The 16,805-nt window shown below is 41.9% G+C and overlaps 2 protein-coding genes across 8 annotated transcripts in view; one reads left to right on the top strand and one right to left on the bottom strand.

Annotated features, from left to right (window-relative positions):
- The first annotated feature begins 237 nt into the window (after nt 1–237).
- Nucleotides 238–2,216, top strand: PI31 (Proteasome inhibitor 31 kDa). Of its 2 annotated transcripts, none has more exons than XM_065863299.2 (5): nt 238–389; nt 502–566; nt 635–818; nt 877–1,271; nt 1,638–2,216. In XM_065863299.2, the coding sequence occupies exons 3-5, from the start codon at nt 651–653 to the stop codon at nt 1,885–1,887; spliced, it is 813 nt and encodes a 270-aa protein (XP_065719371.2). In that variant the 5' UTR covers nt 238–389; nt 502–566; nt 635–650; the 3' UTR covers nt 1,888–2,216. The 2 variants fall into 2 exon arrangements, with proteins under 2 accessions (XP_065719371.2, XP_065719370.2); XM_065863298.2 differs by having other exon boundaries at nt 502–818; nt 1,638–1,912; nt 2,015–2,216.
- The window catches only part of exp (expansion), a 31,313-nt gene continuing 16,473 nt past the window's right edge, over nt 1,966–16,805 (bottom strand). For 3 of the 6 annotated variants that reach the window (XM_036813550.3, XM_065863296.2, XM_017074842.4), the window contains 8 exons: nt 15,322–15,479; nt 8,121–8,193; nt 7,492–7,659; nt 7,196–7,394; nt 6,778–7,091; nt 5,793–5,877; nt 3,163–5,107; nt 1,966–2,679 (listed from right to left, as the gene is read on the bottom strand). In XM_036813550.3, coding sequence (XP_036669445.3) covers nt 3,207–5,107; nt 5,793–5,877; nt 6,778–7,091; nt 7,196–7,394; nt 7,492–7,659; nt 8,121–8,193; nt 15,322–15,479 — 2,898 coding nt within the window. In that variant the 3' untranslated portion in view covers nt 1,966–2,679; nt 3,163–3,206. Of the gene's footprint in view, nt 2,680–3,162; nt 5,108–5,792; nt 5,878–6,765; nt 7,092–7,195; nt 7,395–7,491; nt 7,660–8,120; nt 8,194–15,321; nt 15,480–16,805 lie in introns of all 6 variants that reach the window. The other 3 variants (XM_065863295.2, XM_065863297.2, XM_017074843.4) reach the window with 3 other exon arrangements.

Below are 16,805 nucleotides of genomic sequence, written 5' to 3'. Positions count from 1 at the left end.
CCTTGTCGATAACTTTTTTGCAGTATGTTGGCAACTCTTATACAAAATCGATAACTTGCTTATCAGTTTCCAAAAAAGATATCGTAAATATTGACCATTCCTAATAACATTTTGTATTAAAATGAATTAAAAACTCAACAAATTTTGAGATGTTATATACATTTTAAATACGGACATTCAAAAGTATCGATTTCCTTAAAACGAATCGATACAAAAATGTAAACATCGATTTTGTCGCAGCTCTAATAATAAACTGTTCCCACCTCTGGTCGAGGATAAGTCGACAATTATCTGAACATTTAAAATAAACTGTATATTTGTTGATTTCCAAGTACTTGAGGAAGGCAAAGGAACTTCCACGGAATCCCCAGATTTCGCTGTTTCTTTAGGTAATTACATTTTAAAATGAAATGGTTTGGGTCTGTGTCTCTGTAAATGTTTTGTTTCGCTAAGTCATTTTTGATCATCTTTACATTTGAGATGAAAATTGTCTTTTTCCAGAAATCGAAAACACTGACAACTGAAGGACTGTAAGCAGTGACATCCGAACGAACGATCTAATAAATGTAAGCACATTTATTTCCACCTAAGCACAAATTGGAACGTTCCGTTCGTATTGCTTAATCCTGTCCAGAACTTGTAAAGCCGCCATGGACACTGCAGCGGTTCCCAAGACGGGCGACTTCTTCTACGGCTGGGATCTGCTCTACAAGACCATTCAGGCGGAGGTGGCCAAGAAGTCGGACCTGCTGGTTGCCCTGGTCCACTTTCTTCTGACCAAACACTACAACTTTCGATGCGTTGGCATCGGCGACGATGTAAGCTTATGGCGAAATACATATATATATGTTCCTGGAATCATCTAGACTGTTCTAGAAAACCTTGCCGGAGGAGGAGGGCAGTGAGCTGCTGCCGGACAGCTGGAACGATGACGATACCAAGTACTCGCTGCGTTATGTGCATGATAAGTGCCTCTACCTGCTGCTGGGCCACATCACCGAGGATGCCCTGCTGATCAACCTGATGGACATCAATACCAAGAAGGTGTCTAACATCTGCGTGGAACCAGAGACCTTGGTAGCCGCCGTCAAGGGAGGCATTACCACCTTGATGCCGAGCGCCTCGGAGGTTGTCGAGCGCTATCGCCGGGAGCTCCTGGACCCGGTCTTCACTGGCAATTCGCGTGAAGTCACCACCCAGACGACCACCTCGCCACGTCCCAGCGTATCGGATCCGGATCCTTTGCGCATTGGCGAGCCCAGACGTGGAGGGTAAGGCATAAGCACCATGGTTAAAGTTAAATTTGCTCTTCCCAGTTCTTTAATTTGTTCTGTTGCATTTAAATTGATATGATCGTAAAAGCAACGCTTAGGACCTTATAATTTACGTGTTATTCGACATGTTGTTTCAGAGGGCTTAAATGTGCCTGGTGATCACTGAAACAAGGTCAAATGACTTAGTAAAATTATTCAACCTTGTCCAAAAAGTGTAATTTGATGAGAAAACAGAACAGATAAAAAAACTGAACCATCAACGGAAATGTAATTTTTAACCACATCGTTTTTGATGGTTCCTCCTTAGAGCATTATTTAATTGATTAACACTTGCTATGCACCCATTAATCCACCGTCATTTAGGTCCTTCATTCCGGGTGGATTCGAGCCGCGCCCTTTTGGCTTTCCAGACATCGGCCGCGGAGATCTAGATCCACTAGGTCGTGGTGGCTCTGGTAACCTGTTTGCTTTTCCATCGCGCCCAAATATGGGGCCGGGACCTTTGCCGCGCTTCGATCCGTTCAGTCCCCTCAATCCCAATGTGCCGGGTCAGGGTGGAATCAATCCGGATCACATGCGCCCACCAAATTGGAATCCCGATTACTACATGTGATCATCAGGAATGCCATCAAGAGTAGGCAAGTCAAATCTTTAGTTCATAAATAAAATGTTTTCAATTTGAAAACTAAAATTGAAATTTTTTTAAAGATTATTTTTATTACTTTTCATACACAATACAGAATATTTCGATAAAAAATAAAGAGCAGCAGCCTGTCTGACCATTAAGAAAAAAGAGGACCTGTTTGGGTTTTCACAAAAAAATGATTAAAAATCATTGATTTAAAAAGTTAAAATGATTTAAATAATGTAAATACCCGAACAGGCGCATTGAGTCTTCGGCTGCCAATGAAAAATTTACAATAAACTTACAAATTAACTGAACTCGTAATGTAATGGCTATTCTTTCAATTCGTACATCAGGGTAAACAAAGTGCGTAATCTCAAAACTTCTAGAGGAAAGCGCGAAATATTTCGGTTGTCGTACCACTAAGTATTAGATTGGTTTGCTTTTTTTTTTGATTGCTTATGCCTAGCCTAATATTATTTTACCATAATATTTTGCTAAATTAATATAATGTAAATAATATTTCAAGCTGTGTGCAGCCAGTTGACTTAAATTAGCTCCGCACGGGCAGCGTTCCTCGCGCTGGGAAGTGCAAGTGGTGTTTTTTGATTTGTGCCTTGGCCGCTCAAAATCCGGCTAAAAACCCGCCCCAGTGCGGTGTGATCTCGGCTCAGTCCCATTCCCCGATGAACATGCGTGGTGTGGGCACGTAGCCGCGCGTTGGCAGCGGTAAATGGCGTCCGTAGATGTGATTGTAGGGTGATTCAACAAGCTCCGAATCTACAAAAAGCACAGAGATCGGGGGTTACAAAACTGGTGCTGGTACATTTCAAGGGATTATGTATGCGAATATGTATGGTGGGTATGGGTTGATCGATTTCAATGGTAAATCTAAGTAGGTTGAAAAGTAATCTAAGCATAAGAATACGTGAATTCTTGAGATTCATGTTTTATTGAATTACAATTTTTTAACCGTATTGTTGATTACTTTTCACCTCTTAGATTTTGAACTGCCTTTTAAATCAATTATCCCCCTCCCGTTTTGTGTATGTACAATTGCGTTGTGACTGTCCAGGCTAGAGGAGTCCAAGGTGCTAAATTAGTAGACATTTCGTACAGTTTAGTGGTTCTGTTCACCGGGTAAAAAAAGGTAACCATTTTGCGTTTGTAGGAATAGTATTTATATACAGCCACCCATCATCCGACCCAAGGGGGTAGGGCAAACAAAAGCAATAACTAATATCCATGTCTGGGCCATATAACCTCGTTTCGATTTAGAGCAACCCCATACAAATTCACGTGTCCGTTCAGTAGTCGAGTATTTGGATTTTCTTCAGGCTGAGGCTGCGCGGCTTGCGGGGCTTCAGGTAGCCATAAATGGACTCCATGTCGCTGATGTCAAGGCGGCTGGCACTGCGTCCGGTTCTGGAGGCCGTCGGAGGAGGAGGAGCAGAAGGCATCCCACTGGCCGCAGATGCATTGTTTGTTGCTGGGCTGGCGGCCAATGTTGGGGACATTGTTGGACCGCCGGCTCCTCTTGGCTTTCCCCCAGCAACTCCTGTTGCTCCAGCTCCAGTTCCAGCTCCTGCTCCTGCTCCACCTCCAGATGTTGCTGCTGTGTTGGCTGATGTTGCTGTCGCTTTCGCTGCTGCTGCTGTTGCTGTTGCTGTTGCTATACTTTTGTTTTTACTATTGAAATAATTTTTGTTTTTCAACATGTCGTCATTGTCTTGCTTGGCGTTCGTTAGCTGTCTTTTGTGTTGCATGTTGCTGCTGTTGTTGTTGCCGTTGTTGCTGTTGCTGTTGCTGTTGCTATTGGTATTGGTGGCATTGTCATATCTTTGTCTTTTGTCAGCGTTTTGAGCCTGCTCCTGTCGCTTGCCGCCACGCCAACTGGGCACTGGCAGCTGGGGCTTCCTATGGCACTGGCCCCTTTTTGGTCCTGCCGCACTGCGTCCCCTCTCCGTGGAGCCAATGGAGCCGCGCACCCGGTCATAGATGTTGGCCGCCGACGGCGCCTTCACCGCGATCCGCTTCCTGCCGCCGTACATGTACAGCGAGCCCTCCTCGTTGGGCTGCTCGAAGAAGCTCTCGGTGGACTGGGACTTGGTGCGCAGCACGGTAGCTGGCGTCTGCAGCTGGCGGAGATGGGCGCGATCCACATACATGTCCACCGTCTCGGTGCCCTTGCGTCTTGGTATGTTCTGGGTCAGACCCAGGTCATCGTCCAGGTCGAATGACATGTCGAAGTCATCGTACTCGTAGCAGTCGTCGTATCGTTCGTTAGCCGTAGGCTCCAGCTCCGGCTCCAGCACCGAGACATCGCTCTCGCTGCACCACTTGACCACCGCTGGCCGGAGTTCCGGCTCCACCTGGCTGCCACTCAGCCGCTGGTGACGCCTCAACTGCCGCTGGCTTAGGCTCCTTTGCGGACGTGGCGGAGGCACTGCTCCGCAGAGGGGAGCCAGCGTATAGCAGCTCACACAGTTGCAGGAGGAGCTCTCCTCGGGCGCAGAACGACGGGTGGAGGACCGACGGGTCACCTGGCGACCCACCGGGTTCTCCAGATTGTCGTAGTACGGTTGCTGCAACACATGTTGCTGCGGTGCAGAATGTTGCTGCTGCAAGTGGGCGTGCCGTTCGCAATGGTGGCCGGTGTGCCGGTGGTGTCTGTGGTGCGGATGTGCGTGCGGATGCAGATGCGGATGTGGCTGGTGGTGGCTACGTGCTTGGTTAGCTGTGCTTTGTGTCTTGGTGGTTGCTGTTAAGTCCGTTGGCAGTGACAGTGGTTCTTGTTGTTGATTTTTATGTTGATGTTGCAGTTGCATTTGCTGATGCATTTGCAGTGCGTGCGATTTGTGTGATGATGGCCCGCCCTGTTTATAAATACCTATGCCGCTCTCATAGCTGCGAGTCTGCCAAATCTGGTGGTGCTGCTGCTGCTCCCGCTGGTGACCCGCATGGTGGTGCTGTGCCGCATGCGCAGCAGCCGCCGCCGCGGCCATCAGCTGTTGCTGCTGCTGGATGTGGTGCGGATGCATGCCGCCCAGGTGGTTGTGGATCATCGAGGTCTTCTTCTGGCTGAGAGTGCTGATGCCACCGTTGCCGATGTTGTTCGCATTGCCATCCCGCTGGTCCTTGGCCACCGGCTTGCCGGACTTCACAAAGTTCGGAACTCGGGCCCGCAGGCCGCAGTAGTAGGGATCATCTGTGGAAAGCAAATGATGGTTATCGTGGGGTTTTGGGAGCATTTCAACCATCTATTTATCTAATATAATAGTTATAAATAAGTAATTTTAAAGAAATAAAAATTTGTACACTGTACGTGCTGCGGCAGAGATCAAGGCTTTATCAAATGCCATAAGATGTTAAAAAAAATTTTTAAATTATTAAGCTTACGAAGTTTCTTTCTGTACAAGAAAACTACTCTCATAAGTGGGCATACAAACTCTAATTCTATGCATATCAACGTTTTTGCAAAAACAAGTCAGAGACTTGAAAGTATTATACAAAGATAGCAGTGTCCCATCACACAAATGTGTACACTGTACGTGTTGCGGCGGAGATCGAGCAGAGCTTTATGGCTTCATCAAATGCCATAAGACATTGAAAAACTGTTTGAAATTATTAAGCTTTCTATGTTTCTTTCTGTATAGGAAATATACTCTCAAAAGTGGGCGTATAAACTCCAATTCTTTGCATATCAACGTTTTTGCAAGAAAGATGTTATCCACAACAACATTCTTCTTCACACTCTAAAATGTTCTAACACAAGTCGGAGACTTGAAAGTGTTCTATAAAGACAGCGGAGTCCCATCCCATAAATTCGGTGCTTAGTAAGTATCTAGGTCAAAGAGATTTGCGAGACACCGTGGTGTAAATTTTGGTCTTACCATATTTTTTGTTATCTTTGCCCTTGTCCGATTTTCCACGCGAAAGTTTGATGCGAGTCTCCAGATCAATGTCATCGTAGTCCGGCTGAAAATATATGAGACATGAGAGGCGAAATTAGAAGGAAAGCAGTCGGGTGATGGGATTTTCGATCATAATTTTCCATTGGCAAATGGCAAATGGCAGTTGGCAGTTCGGCATGGCGGTCCCCCAGTTCTCCAAACCAAGAGGCAGTGACTCGGTCGTTGGGCCCAATTGGCAATCGAGCTGCAGAGCTATAGCAATTCAGCGGCATTCCGCGCATATTAATTACACGCGATTCGTTTGCAGTTATTTGCGGCCAGTCGCTGCTGAAATTCGAATATTATTGAATGCAATGCAATGCCGATTGCCCAGTGAGGCTCAACGGCGAAATCTTCGCAAGCAATGGGGGTTTCGAGAGGGAGACCCATATTTTTTTTTTGCAATTTTGCAAGTGGCCGCATTGCGCATGTGACCAAGCTTGGGCAGTCAAACTAACTAGCCAACTGGCTTCACAGAGCCCACAAATGTAACTCAACCCAGCGACTCAACTCGACAGGTTGCCACACTTCTTCTGCGCCGGCGTGGCTTGGCTTACTCGTGTTTTGGCGCTGCCAAATTTGTTCCGACACCTTGCCAGCAAATGAGCCACACTTGGGCAATCTCCCACACTTGAGTTGCTCCTTAGTGTGCCATTAAAATATATACTACGTGCTTAAAGGTTTAAGTGATATGTCGCGGGGTCAACTGGTTATTAAGTCCTTATAATAATATATTATATTTCCAACTGCATTTGCTGGTCTCATTTTCATTTAGGGGAGATTAAGAAACCACATTGGTTTGACCATTTGGACCATTTTCGTTTTATCTTTATGATCTTAGATTTTAAATGGATTTTAAATAATATAAAATATTTAGTAGTTTATGGTATAAGATATAATACAAGATGGTTACCTGTTCTCTTACCTTTGGAATCAGATCGTGCGAATAGATATTATCCCTGGGCGGTAGCTTTGGAGGTTTCTCGCTGCGCTTGTGGGCCAGTTGTTGCGTCTGGAGCAGCAGCTGTTCCCGGGTGGCGGCCACATGTCCTCCTCCGTTGCCATTGAGGTGCTTGCCCAGCTGCTGCTGTTGCTGTGGATGCAGCTGCGCCTGGTGGCCACTGCCGAAGCCAGAGCTGCCGGAGCTTCCTCCACTGCCATTGCCCGCCACACTGTAGGGATCCTCGTCGGGAATCGGAATGCGCGGGCGGTTCTTGATGTCCACAATGGGACGTTGCACTGGTTGGGAAGAAAATGTAATAACAAATTATTTAGAAATATAATCACGTATATGGGTAAGTGTATCATAAAAAATCTAGAAAGGATTGCGGTAATCCACTCACCTGGCGGCAGCTTGCTCTTCAGCATATCCATGGCCACCACATTGACGATGAGCACCCAGATGGGGCACTCCAAGATGTCGTTCTCCGACTTGACAAACGCCACCGAGGAGAGGCACTGCGTCTCCAAGCGTCGGCGATCCGGATAGGCGCGTCGCAATTCGCGATTCACATTCGACTGGAACTTCTTCATGTCGAAGAGCTAAGTTAAGGAGAACAATGGAACGCTTATTAGCATTTGGAATGGATGTGGAATACGGCCGATCGCGATAAATGGCAGCCGCATAGGTCCCACTCACCTTGACTATTTTTTCGGATTCGAGCGCCTGATTGGGCAGCTTTAAGATCTCGGCACCGATGGAGGTCTCCTCGTTGGGACTGCTGGCGGTGCTCTTCACATAGACATTGCTTTTGGCGTACCGCCGGATGAGTATGTTTCCAGCATCGTCCATTTTGATTTTAACACCCTATAAACAGGAACATTAAAGAGTGTTACTAGTAGAAAAATCCATCTCATCTCCGCGATTAATGTATTCGATCTTAACTTGACCATAGTGATCATTTGATTTACTTAAAAAATACTCTCTATTATGATACATTTTTTTTCAATAACAAAAATCCATTAAATATATTTTGGATGTCTGGGTTTCGAATACATGGTATTATAGATATTGCAAGAAAATAAAAAAAAAAAAAATTATTTGATGGTATAAAAATAAAAGAGTTAAAATAATTTCTGCAAATCTGGAACCCGTATACAACTTAAGATAATTTTATTTATTTTTCGCATTAGAGAAAAGCTTTAAGTAGTCCGTAATCTTCACGCCATCTCCCCGCTAATGGAGATTTCTCGTCAATTTTTTGGGGTTTATTGTCCAAGCTAATTAAACCGTTGTCGCTTTGATTGTGCCATAAATTGGAAACTTACCTGTCCGATGACGCGCTTCATCTCGTCGGTCTTTTGATCCCTCATCGGATTGTCGAAGCCGCACAGCCCGATTCTGCAAAAAAAATGAGGGGGTAGACAAACATTAGAGAGCCATAATGAGCGTTTTATTAATTGCAAATCAATCAGCTGCCGCATTTAAAATCGATAAGCCAGCATGCCCAAAAAGGTTGCCAAAATGATTTGCCACTTGGCGCCATTCACTTTCTGGAATCGAGGTTGCTGCCTCGTCGAGTGAGTCACTCGCAACAACTAGGTTTCTTGGCCCGTGTGCCGCATTTTGTTACACTAAACGTTTGACAAAACATTTGCCGTGGCTCTGGGTTGTCGGTTTGGGCCGCGAATTTTGCGTTTTAATTTCGGCTTTTAAGCCCAAGAGAACTGTTCAATCGACTGCCTCAAATGAGCGGTGACAGTGATTTATGCCACATGCGGCAGAGTGCGGCAGAGTGCGGCAGCTGCAGCCCAAAGTTTATTAAATAAACATGTCATATTTCGGCACCAAGGCCTTTATTTTTCGCCCAACTGCTTAAGGCTAAGAGCTGAGTCATACAATTTGGCTAAATTAAATTTGAACACTTTTTTTAGTATTTAAAATCAAATAATCTTTTTAGTGAATATTATAGATTAAAAGTTACCCTAAAAAGTTTAGCTATAGACTATTAAATAGTTTTGAAATCTTTACTTAGTCTTCATGAGCATTGAATGATACATTTATATATTTCCTTAATACGTTGAATATGAACTTTTTTATAAATATACCTTGGTTTCATAACCATTTCATGGTTTTACTAACCAAAAAATGGCTATGATAAATCTGGCTGTATAAATCCCTACAAAACGTAACTATAGATTAATGAATAGATCTAAAATCGTTACTTAGACTTTATGAGCATTAAATTATACATGGATTTACTACGTTAATTAGTTTAATCTGACCTTTTTTAATACCTTGGTTTCACAACCATATTATTAACAGCAACTTAATAGATTCTGTAAAATCGAAGTTAAAAGTTAATGGTGATTAGGATAGTATCGTAAAATTTGTACCGACCAAAAAAGGGCTTATTTGCTAAGCTCATGATAAATCTGGCTATCCATAGATGGGCTCAAACAATCCACCGAAACTGCAGCTCAGCCTTAACTGAATGATGAATGTTCGTTTTTTTGGTTTTTGATTTTTTTTTGGTTTTCCTTCGCCGCTAAGGTCGCCGAAAATGTCGGCAGAAATGCTAACAAGAAGCGGCAAGAGGAAGCCGCCGAGGAAAGACAATGAAGCCAAGCTAATTGTAATTGTCGTTTGCATAAAAGGCCACGGCAAGAGGCTGAATCTGAATCTTAAGATGATGATGATGATGCTCTGCTGGGTTGCCAGTGGAAGTGGCAAAAGTAGAGGTGCTCCTGCCTGTGGAGCTTCTTCACCTGACGCCGCTCTGTCACTATTATGTTTTATGTTAATTTGTATAATGAAGCTCTGCCAGTGCAGCAAAGCGCAACAGCGGCTAGAACAAGAACAACAGCAGCAGCAGCAGCAACTTGCAACTACCAACTAGCAACTGGCTACAATCGCCGTTAGCATCGCTTTGGCATTTGGCCATGTGCTTCAGTTCTGCGCGTAACGTCTGCCGCTCGGCGCTGATTTATTGGCTAAACGCTTGTAAAAACCGTTGAAATGTGTGTCAAAGTTTTCCATGAAATGAAATCGACATGGACGGGCTGTGGTGTGGTGTTGTGTGCCCCATGTTCCGATGTTCCAATGCTCCAATGTTCAGATGTGATGTGTGCCCCCCAAGGTTGAACGCCGGCTGCCGAAAGCGGATTTGCAGTTCTTTGTTCGGTAAATGCTTCGTTAAATTCGAGCCATCAAAAGCGAAATGTTATTAAACCTGAATGCCAACAGCTGAGAGCAGTTGGGTGTAAGAAGTACAGGTTGGTTTGGCTAAGGCGGAACAGAATGTTCTACATATGAGGCGGAGGTTCTATAACAAACCACTTTATAAGGCTAATCAGAATTTTGTGCATATAAGACTAAGGTGTTCTGATAAACCACTTTGAATTGTGACCTTGCACAAATAAAAGTTTTTAAAGTTTAACTATGAAAGGGAGCCATAATAAACTTACACCTATGCACAAATATGGGTAGAACATATACTTAAATAATTTTTTGAACAAATCAAAGATTCCATATAACCTAAGCAAAGGAAACCCAAAATATAATATTATCTATTGTATAATGTATGACTTGTAGCAAAGGTCCTAATACCTTAATAATAATAGTGTTTTTTACAAACTATCATCTTATAATGTAACCTATTTTTTCAATAAACATTAGATAGTTTGGCTAGTATTTTTCAGAAGACGAACTGTAGTGTTCTATGGTGTTGGGCTATTTGGCTAACTTCGAGAACCAGCAGCCCAACCCACTGACAGTTTAATACATACTTATTCAGAGCATGTCTTTCAGACATTCACTTCGACTGTGGCCCAGGCATTATCGCACTTATGTATGATATCTATATAGTGGTTGCAAGGTCGTCTGGTCCCAGGACTGGACTCGACTTGACACGCCTAAATGAGCTGGAAATACGAAAGGCCCAGCTGAAAGCGAGAGTCGAACCATCGACCGGACCAACTCGCTCTGCAAAACTGGAAACCGCTGCGATTTTGGAGTTCAAGTTAAACGTGTGCAGTGGGTCAGGCTGCACTTGCGAGGACGAACCAGGTATGGCAGGGGCTTCTTCGAGGAAGCCACCACCAGCAGACCAGCAGACCTGTAGACCATCACCAACATCATCATCATCATCTGGTTGCAACCGTAAAAAAGTTGCAGTTAACGGCAACTGGTTTCGAACGGTGGTTGGGAGCAACTTTTGACCTGCGGCCAGTGGGCAAAAACAATGTCCAACCGGTTCAGTTAAAAATACCATACCATAGCAAAGACAACTATATACCATACTATACTATATCGTATATATGTATATATATTTATATGTTATATGTGGCGATTGGGCCGTGTATGTATTCCGTTTGGTGGGCTTTAGTAAAAGTCGCCAAACGAAAGACTTAGGAAACGAACTTGCTTGGCTTGATTTGCCTTTTAATTAGATTATGGCTAATTATAGGCAACGCTTGTTCGGCCACAGCATTTCCCGCTCTAGTTTTGGGGTCACACCTTAAATACTCCGAAGTTCGAAGGCCGTCGCCACTATTGTTCTTGCCCTGACAAATGTGGCACGTGTGCTGCAGTGGCAGCAACAATGACAGTGTTGCTTTTGCAACTACTGCGGTTACTCAGCAATAGATAAGCAAAAAATAGGAAAGACAGAAAAAAATATATGTCTTTTGTCTGGCCAACTCTCGCAAATCTCAACCTTGGCGCGCCCCTTGCCTCAGTTTTTGCCGCACGAAACATGCCAAGAAACTCGGTGTATACCCATATTGTGTGTTGCAATCGGAGCACAGCTTGATATTATGATTTGATTTCCATTTCATTTGTTCCCAGCCACATGCAAATTCGATTGGCAACGCCCACGCAACGAAATGTTTCGCAAAAACTCAGCCAGAAACTGTCATAAGCTGTACAATTTATATTGGCGCCATACCAATTGAGTTTTGAGAAGAGGTAAAAAGGGGGTATAATGTAATTGCCGGACCACAATAAGTGCTCAAGGATTGGCCATTAATTAAACGCGCTTGTTGAAACCCAATGTGTCTGGAAGATCATTGATCGCAGTTAGCTGTGCGTGTGGTCCTGCTTTTGAGTGTTGCGCCCACACCGGCAACTAGCAACTGGCAACTAGCAACCAGCAACTAGCAACATTCACGCCAGCAACATCAGCGTCAGTCTAATTAATTAATTTACATGCAGCAGCTGGCTGTAGACTCCACAAATGGAAATTTGTCTATGCATGCAGCACACAAAAATGGTAGTTGTGTGCTTACAAAACCGATGCTAAAATGCTCTGACTGGGAATAAATTTAAATTGAAACTATGATCGTTAATTCAAATAGCCTCACTTACTTTAGATTACAAAATGTATGTGTAACGCCTCTGCTTGGAAGTTCAAATGCAATTTATTTGTGTGCTTTACTAATAAATTTGATTGAAATAGGTATGCAAAATAGGCAGAAAAAAGCTACATTAAAATAAAATGTACAGTTTACATCACACCAAATAAACAGTGAGAAAAGAGGCTTCAAAATAAAAATCTTAAGTCAATACAAAAAAGTAAAAGTCTCACAGTTGGGGTTGACAATCAATTTTAATGACTTATTTGAGTGGCTGATAATTACGCAAAAAATCGTAAAGTGAAATATGAAAATTGGTAATCTCTTTAAAAAATATATTAAGTCATTTAAAAAAGCTTAAATACATACACCAACTCTTATATAAAAGTGCAGTGTTTAATAATTTCACAAAAAATCATAAAATTAAATATGGAAATTTGTAATAGCTTTAAAAATTTAACAAACCATTTAATAAAGCTTTACAAATATTTCAGGCTATACAAAATCAATTTAAAAAACAAACTCCAGCAGAGAAGTGCAGGGGTTCCACCAAATTGATAGTTATTGTTGCAGCCACACATACTTTATGCACATAACACCTATCATATCACAGTTCACATCGCAGAGAGCTCCATTTATTTGCATACTGGCCAGATTTCCAATGAAAAGCGTTGCGTGTGGAATGGCATTCAGTATGCACGTATGCGCTGATGTCTCTGGGCTGGCACATTCAAATGCAATTCGGTTAACCCGAGAGATAGCAGTGGCTAACAAGCGCTGACAGCGGCTAATTAAACAAACAAGCTGCTGGCCCTAGACGGCAGTAAAAACAAAAAAAAAGATAGAAATAAAAAAAACAGGCAGCAGAGAGACAAAAAGACAATGGCAGTGACAAGTACAAGGGTCTTTGGACCACACTCAGACTCATAAACAAGGGCCAACATGGCCATAAATTATCTTTCCCGTGGTGTGCATGTTTGAAGTCGGCGGCAATTGGCAATTGATTAACTTGACACTCTCGGCATGCAAAGTTCGTTTTCAGTTTTTCAGCTTTTTTTATGTTTTGCCATTTCCCGATACTCTCCGATGCTGTATTTAACCTCCGGTTGACACAAACAAGTAGTCGAAAAAAACAGACAATCTTCAGGTTAGCGGGGCGGGGGAAAATGGAAAATTGCAGTGAAAGACTTGCCATGACAAGAGCAATTTGCATGGCCAATCTGTGATGACCTCGTCACGAATGAAAACGAATTGAATGAATGACTTTCGTTATTATTTTCAATTTCATTTGTTTTCCTCTCGATCTTCATTGTCTTCGGCCCCGCGGGCAATTTATTTGTATTTTCGCTGTTGACATTTGGCTGGCAGCAACTCTATTTGTGGCCATTTACAAAGGAAGCCGCCTCAGAGGCCACACGATCCCCGTGCACTTGATGCCCTTTTTTGGCCATCTCCTGGCGGCCGAGGATTTCAATATTTGAACTGTATAATCGGCACATCCATACCACCCATGTACTTAGCCTAATGCATTATGCATAGATCCATTGAATTCGCTTCGAAAACTTCTTGACATTTTGGGCCCCAACAAATTGCCACAGCAATTGAGTGTAAAGCATTTGGCATTTGGCAATTTCTGGCACGCAACAGCAATATTTTTGAGGCGGAATATGTTAATTAGGGCCTCGCTGCAATTGCAGCCACCCAAAAAAATACCAAGAACCACTTGAGAGACCTCCAAAAAAAATATCCAAAAAAAAAACAGAAATAAGACATGCCGAATTCTTGACTCAAATTGCTTTGGCAAAACGGAAATCGCTCATTTCATAGAAATAAGCGCAATTATTAAAGCATTTTCACTCGCTTTTCGGTTCTTGTTTTTTTTTTTTTATCTTGTACAGCCCCTAGCTTTTCACATGCTACAAATTGTTTCCACTAAGGTCAGCATTTTGCAATGCCCCTGCCCGAAGGTTCTCCTCCACTTACATCTCTTGCGTAGTGAAGTTCATCGGGGGAATTAAATCTTAATGGCATGCCCATCAATTTGATGGGCGTTTCACTCAATGCCCGTTCGAGAGCACATCAGCAGGCATTTATTATTACAGCAAAAACCCAAGACGGCCAGATGAAGGTCGCAGCCATTCGCGGCGAAGTTGGCGATACACTTGTCATGGGAAAAAAGGGAGTTGAAAATCTATTTAAAGAGTCTGCAAATCTATTAACTTGAAATTAATTAGGGTTTACCACCAAAGCTTAGGTATTTTTAGAAAGCTTGCTATAACACTTTAGATTTCTTTGTCATTAAAGACACATAACTATTATAAGTAATATATATAATTAAATTTAATTCAAACAAAAATTTAAATTTAAATCTAAAAAAATAATTTATTATTTTTCTTAAATATTTGTTTCTTTGTTAAATTAAAAATCAAATAAATCTATATACAGTGAGAAATATTCAAATATGTTGTTCTTGAATTGAGAACATTCGTTCTTAAAAACCGTGTAAGTACATTTTGGTAACAGTGTTCTCAATGTTAGAACAAAATGGTGAGAAGAGAAAAGTTAAATTGAGTAAAATTAACAACTTTTTAATAAGTATACACTAACATTGGATTAATAGTTTAGTTGTTGAGTTCTACAATGTAAATATTGCCATTTCAACTTGATTCAAGCGCAATGAAAACATTTTCAACTTTAAAAATGTCGTTCTGTTTTTAAGAACATGTTCAACTCAGATGAGAATGTCAGAATTCTCTCATATGGATAACTGTTTTCTTTTTAAAATACCTTATCTAGTCCACTTAAACCCTAGATAATTTTGCCTAGTCTGCAGCAAACTGTCCATCGGATTGATGATACCCCTCTGAGTTTTCAATTCGCAAGAGAGAAAGACGACGAAGAGCAGCTCCTGCTGGGTAATTTCTTTGCCAGTGGGTCAAGGGCATATTATTTTGCTAGCTGCCCCATCAGACATTAATATTAATTTTTTTTTGTGTCTCGTTTTGTTTTGTTTTAGCAAAGTTCAAAGGCATTGTTTGCCCATGTTTAATGTGTTTTGCTGGGCTTTTTTTTGCTACCTCTGTTTGTTTACTCGCCTTCGCTTTGCAATGACCGATAATTATGGAGGGTTATGGGACGAGGGACTGGAACTGGGACTGTGCAAACTGCTACTCACCGCATGCCGTCGAAGCCATCGTCGGATCCATTAATGGTCAGCACCGGGGCGCGTGCGTACGCCTTGGCCACGCGGCGATTCCGCTCGAAGACGATCACTTTGGCCCAGATCTCGTCGTCGATTTGGGTCCATTTGTCCAGCACTTCCTGAATGTGTTCCTGAAGGATATAAAATAAGAGAGTAAGTTTAGGAATGTTTAGTGTTACGAAAGAAGCAAGAAAGAAAAGGTAGAGTAGTAAGTTTATTAACAGTCAGATAATATCTACAGCATTATTTATTTGATATTAATTCTTATAATATTTTCCCGGATTTTATTTTGTGTTTTTAGGCAGATATTATTTGACAGCTACCAAAAACCATGTTTTATGGAGAAAATCTTATAATATAATTTATTATACTTATAATATTATCTTAAACTATTTATATAAAGCTTAAACGTAAATGATTTTTAAATAAAATATACGTAAATACTTAAACCATTATACATATAACTTATACCAAGCTGCTTACTTTATAAATTACTTCATTGAATTATATAGATTGACTACATACTTACAAATAATTTAATTGACCTTATCTGTATCTTTATTGATATAAACGTTTTAAATTTTCATAAGCCTAAAATTATTTATTGCCAAACTACTAAGACCAAGTAAAAACCGAAAGGTGCAGCAAGTCTCAATAAAATTCCAAAGAATACTAAAACTAAATAACAGCCGACAATTACAACATTTATAGAGAGGGTATGGTTTTAATTGGAGTAATAAGGAACCCTGATCGTATCATTTCTGTTAGCCAACAAATTTAACGATCCTTTCAAAACCTATTAAATTGCATTTCCAAAAAAATGGCGAAAATTCCCCGAAAATCAATCGATGTGATCCTAAAAGATTCGGAACTTGTTTCGGGGCATCTGAACCAAAAAACAAAAAAAAAAAAAAAACGAAAGAAAAACATAGTGACTGCTGCTAATGCTAGCAATTTTCACTTTCCATCGTGTTCGAGTGTTTGTGCCAAAGTGAACGGCCTTGTTGGGCGCTTGCGTTTTAAGTTTTTTATTCACTCATTTTACTTTTACTTATTTGTGTTGCCTTTTTGTTGCCTGCCTGCCATTACAAGCCTCAGTCTGTGTTTGCGTTTGTGTTGTTTTGCAGTTTGTTAAATAAAAGTTAAAATCAAATCGGAGCAAATGCTGACACGAACACAGCCAGACGAGAAAAGACCCAGCCTGGCTTTTCGGGGGGTTTTTCAGGGGGTTTCAGGGGGTTTTCAGGGGGTTTTTCAGGGGTTTTCGGCTCGGTTCGTGGTGCAGTGAGACATATAAAATTATAGACAACGATATCGTTGCTGTCGGTGGTGCTGCCTTTGCTTTTTTGCAGCCTGAGCATTTGTGTTGCTCTGCTTGAAGTCTTTTTTATATCTAACAATATACTTATATGCATAGATATTTGAAGTGCTGCAAGGCTTTTGATTGCAGCTTTGTC

The sequence above is a fragment of the Drosophila suzukii genome, chromosome 2R (assembly GCF_043229965.1).
Source record: "Drosophila suzukii chromosome 2R, CBGP_Dsuzu_IsoJpt1.0, whole genome shotgun sequence".
Classification (NCBI taxonomy): domain Eukaryota; kingdom Metazoa; phylum Arthropoda; class Insecta; order Diptera; family Drosophilidae; genus Drosophila; species Drosophila suzukii.
Note: the sequence above shows the minus strand (reverse complement) of the source record. Positions and strands in the feature narration are given on the sequence as shown.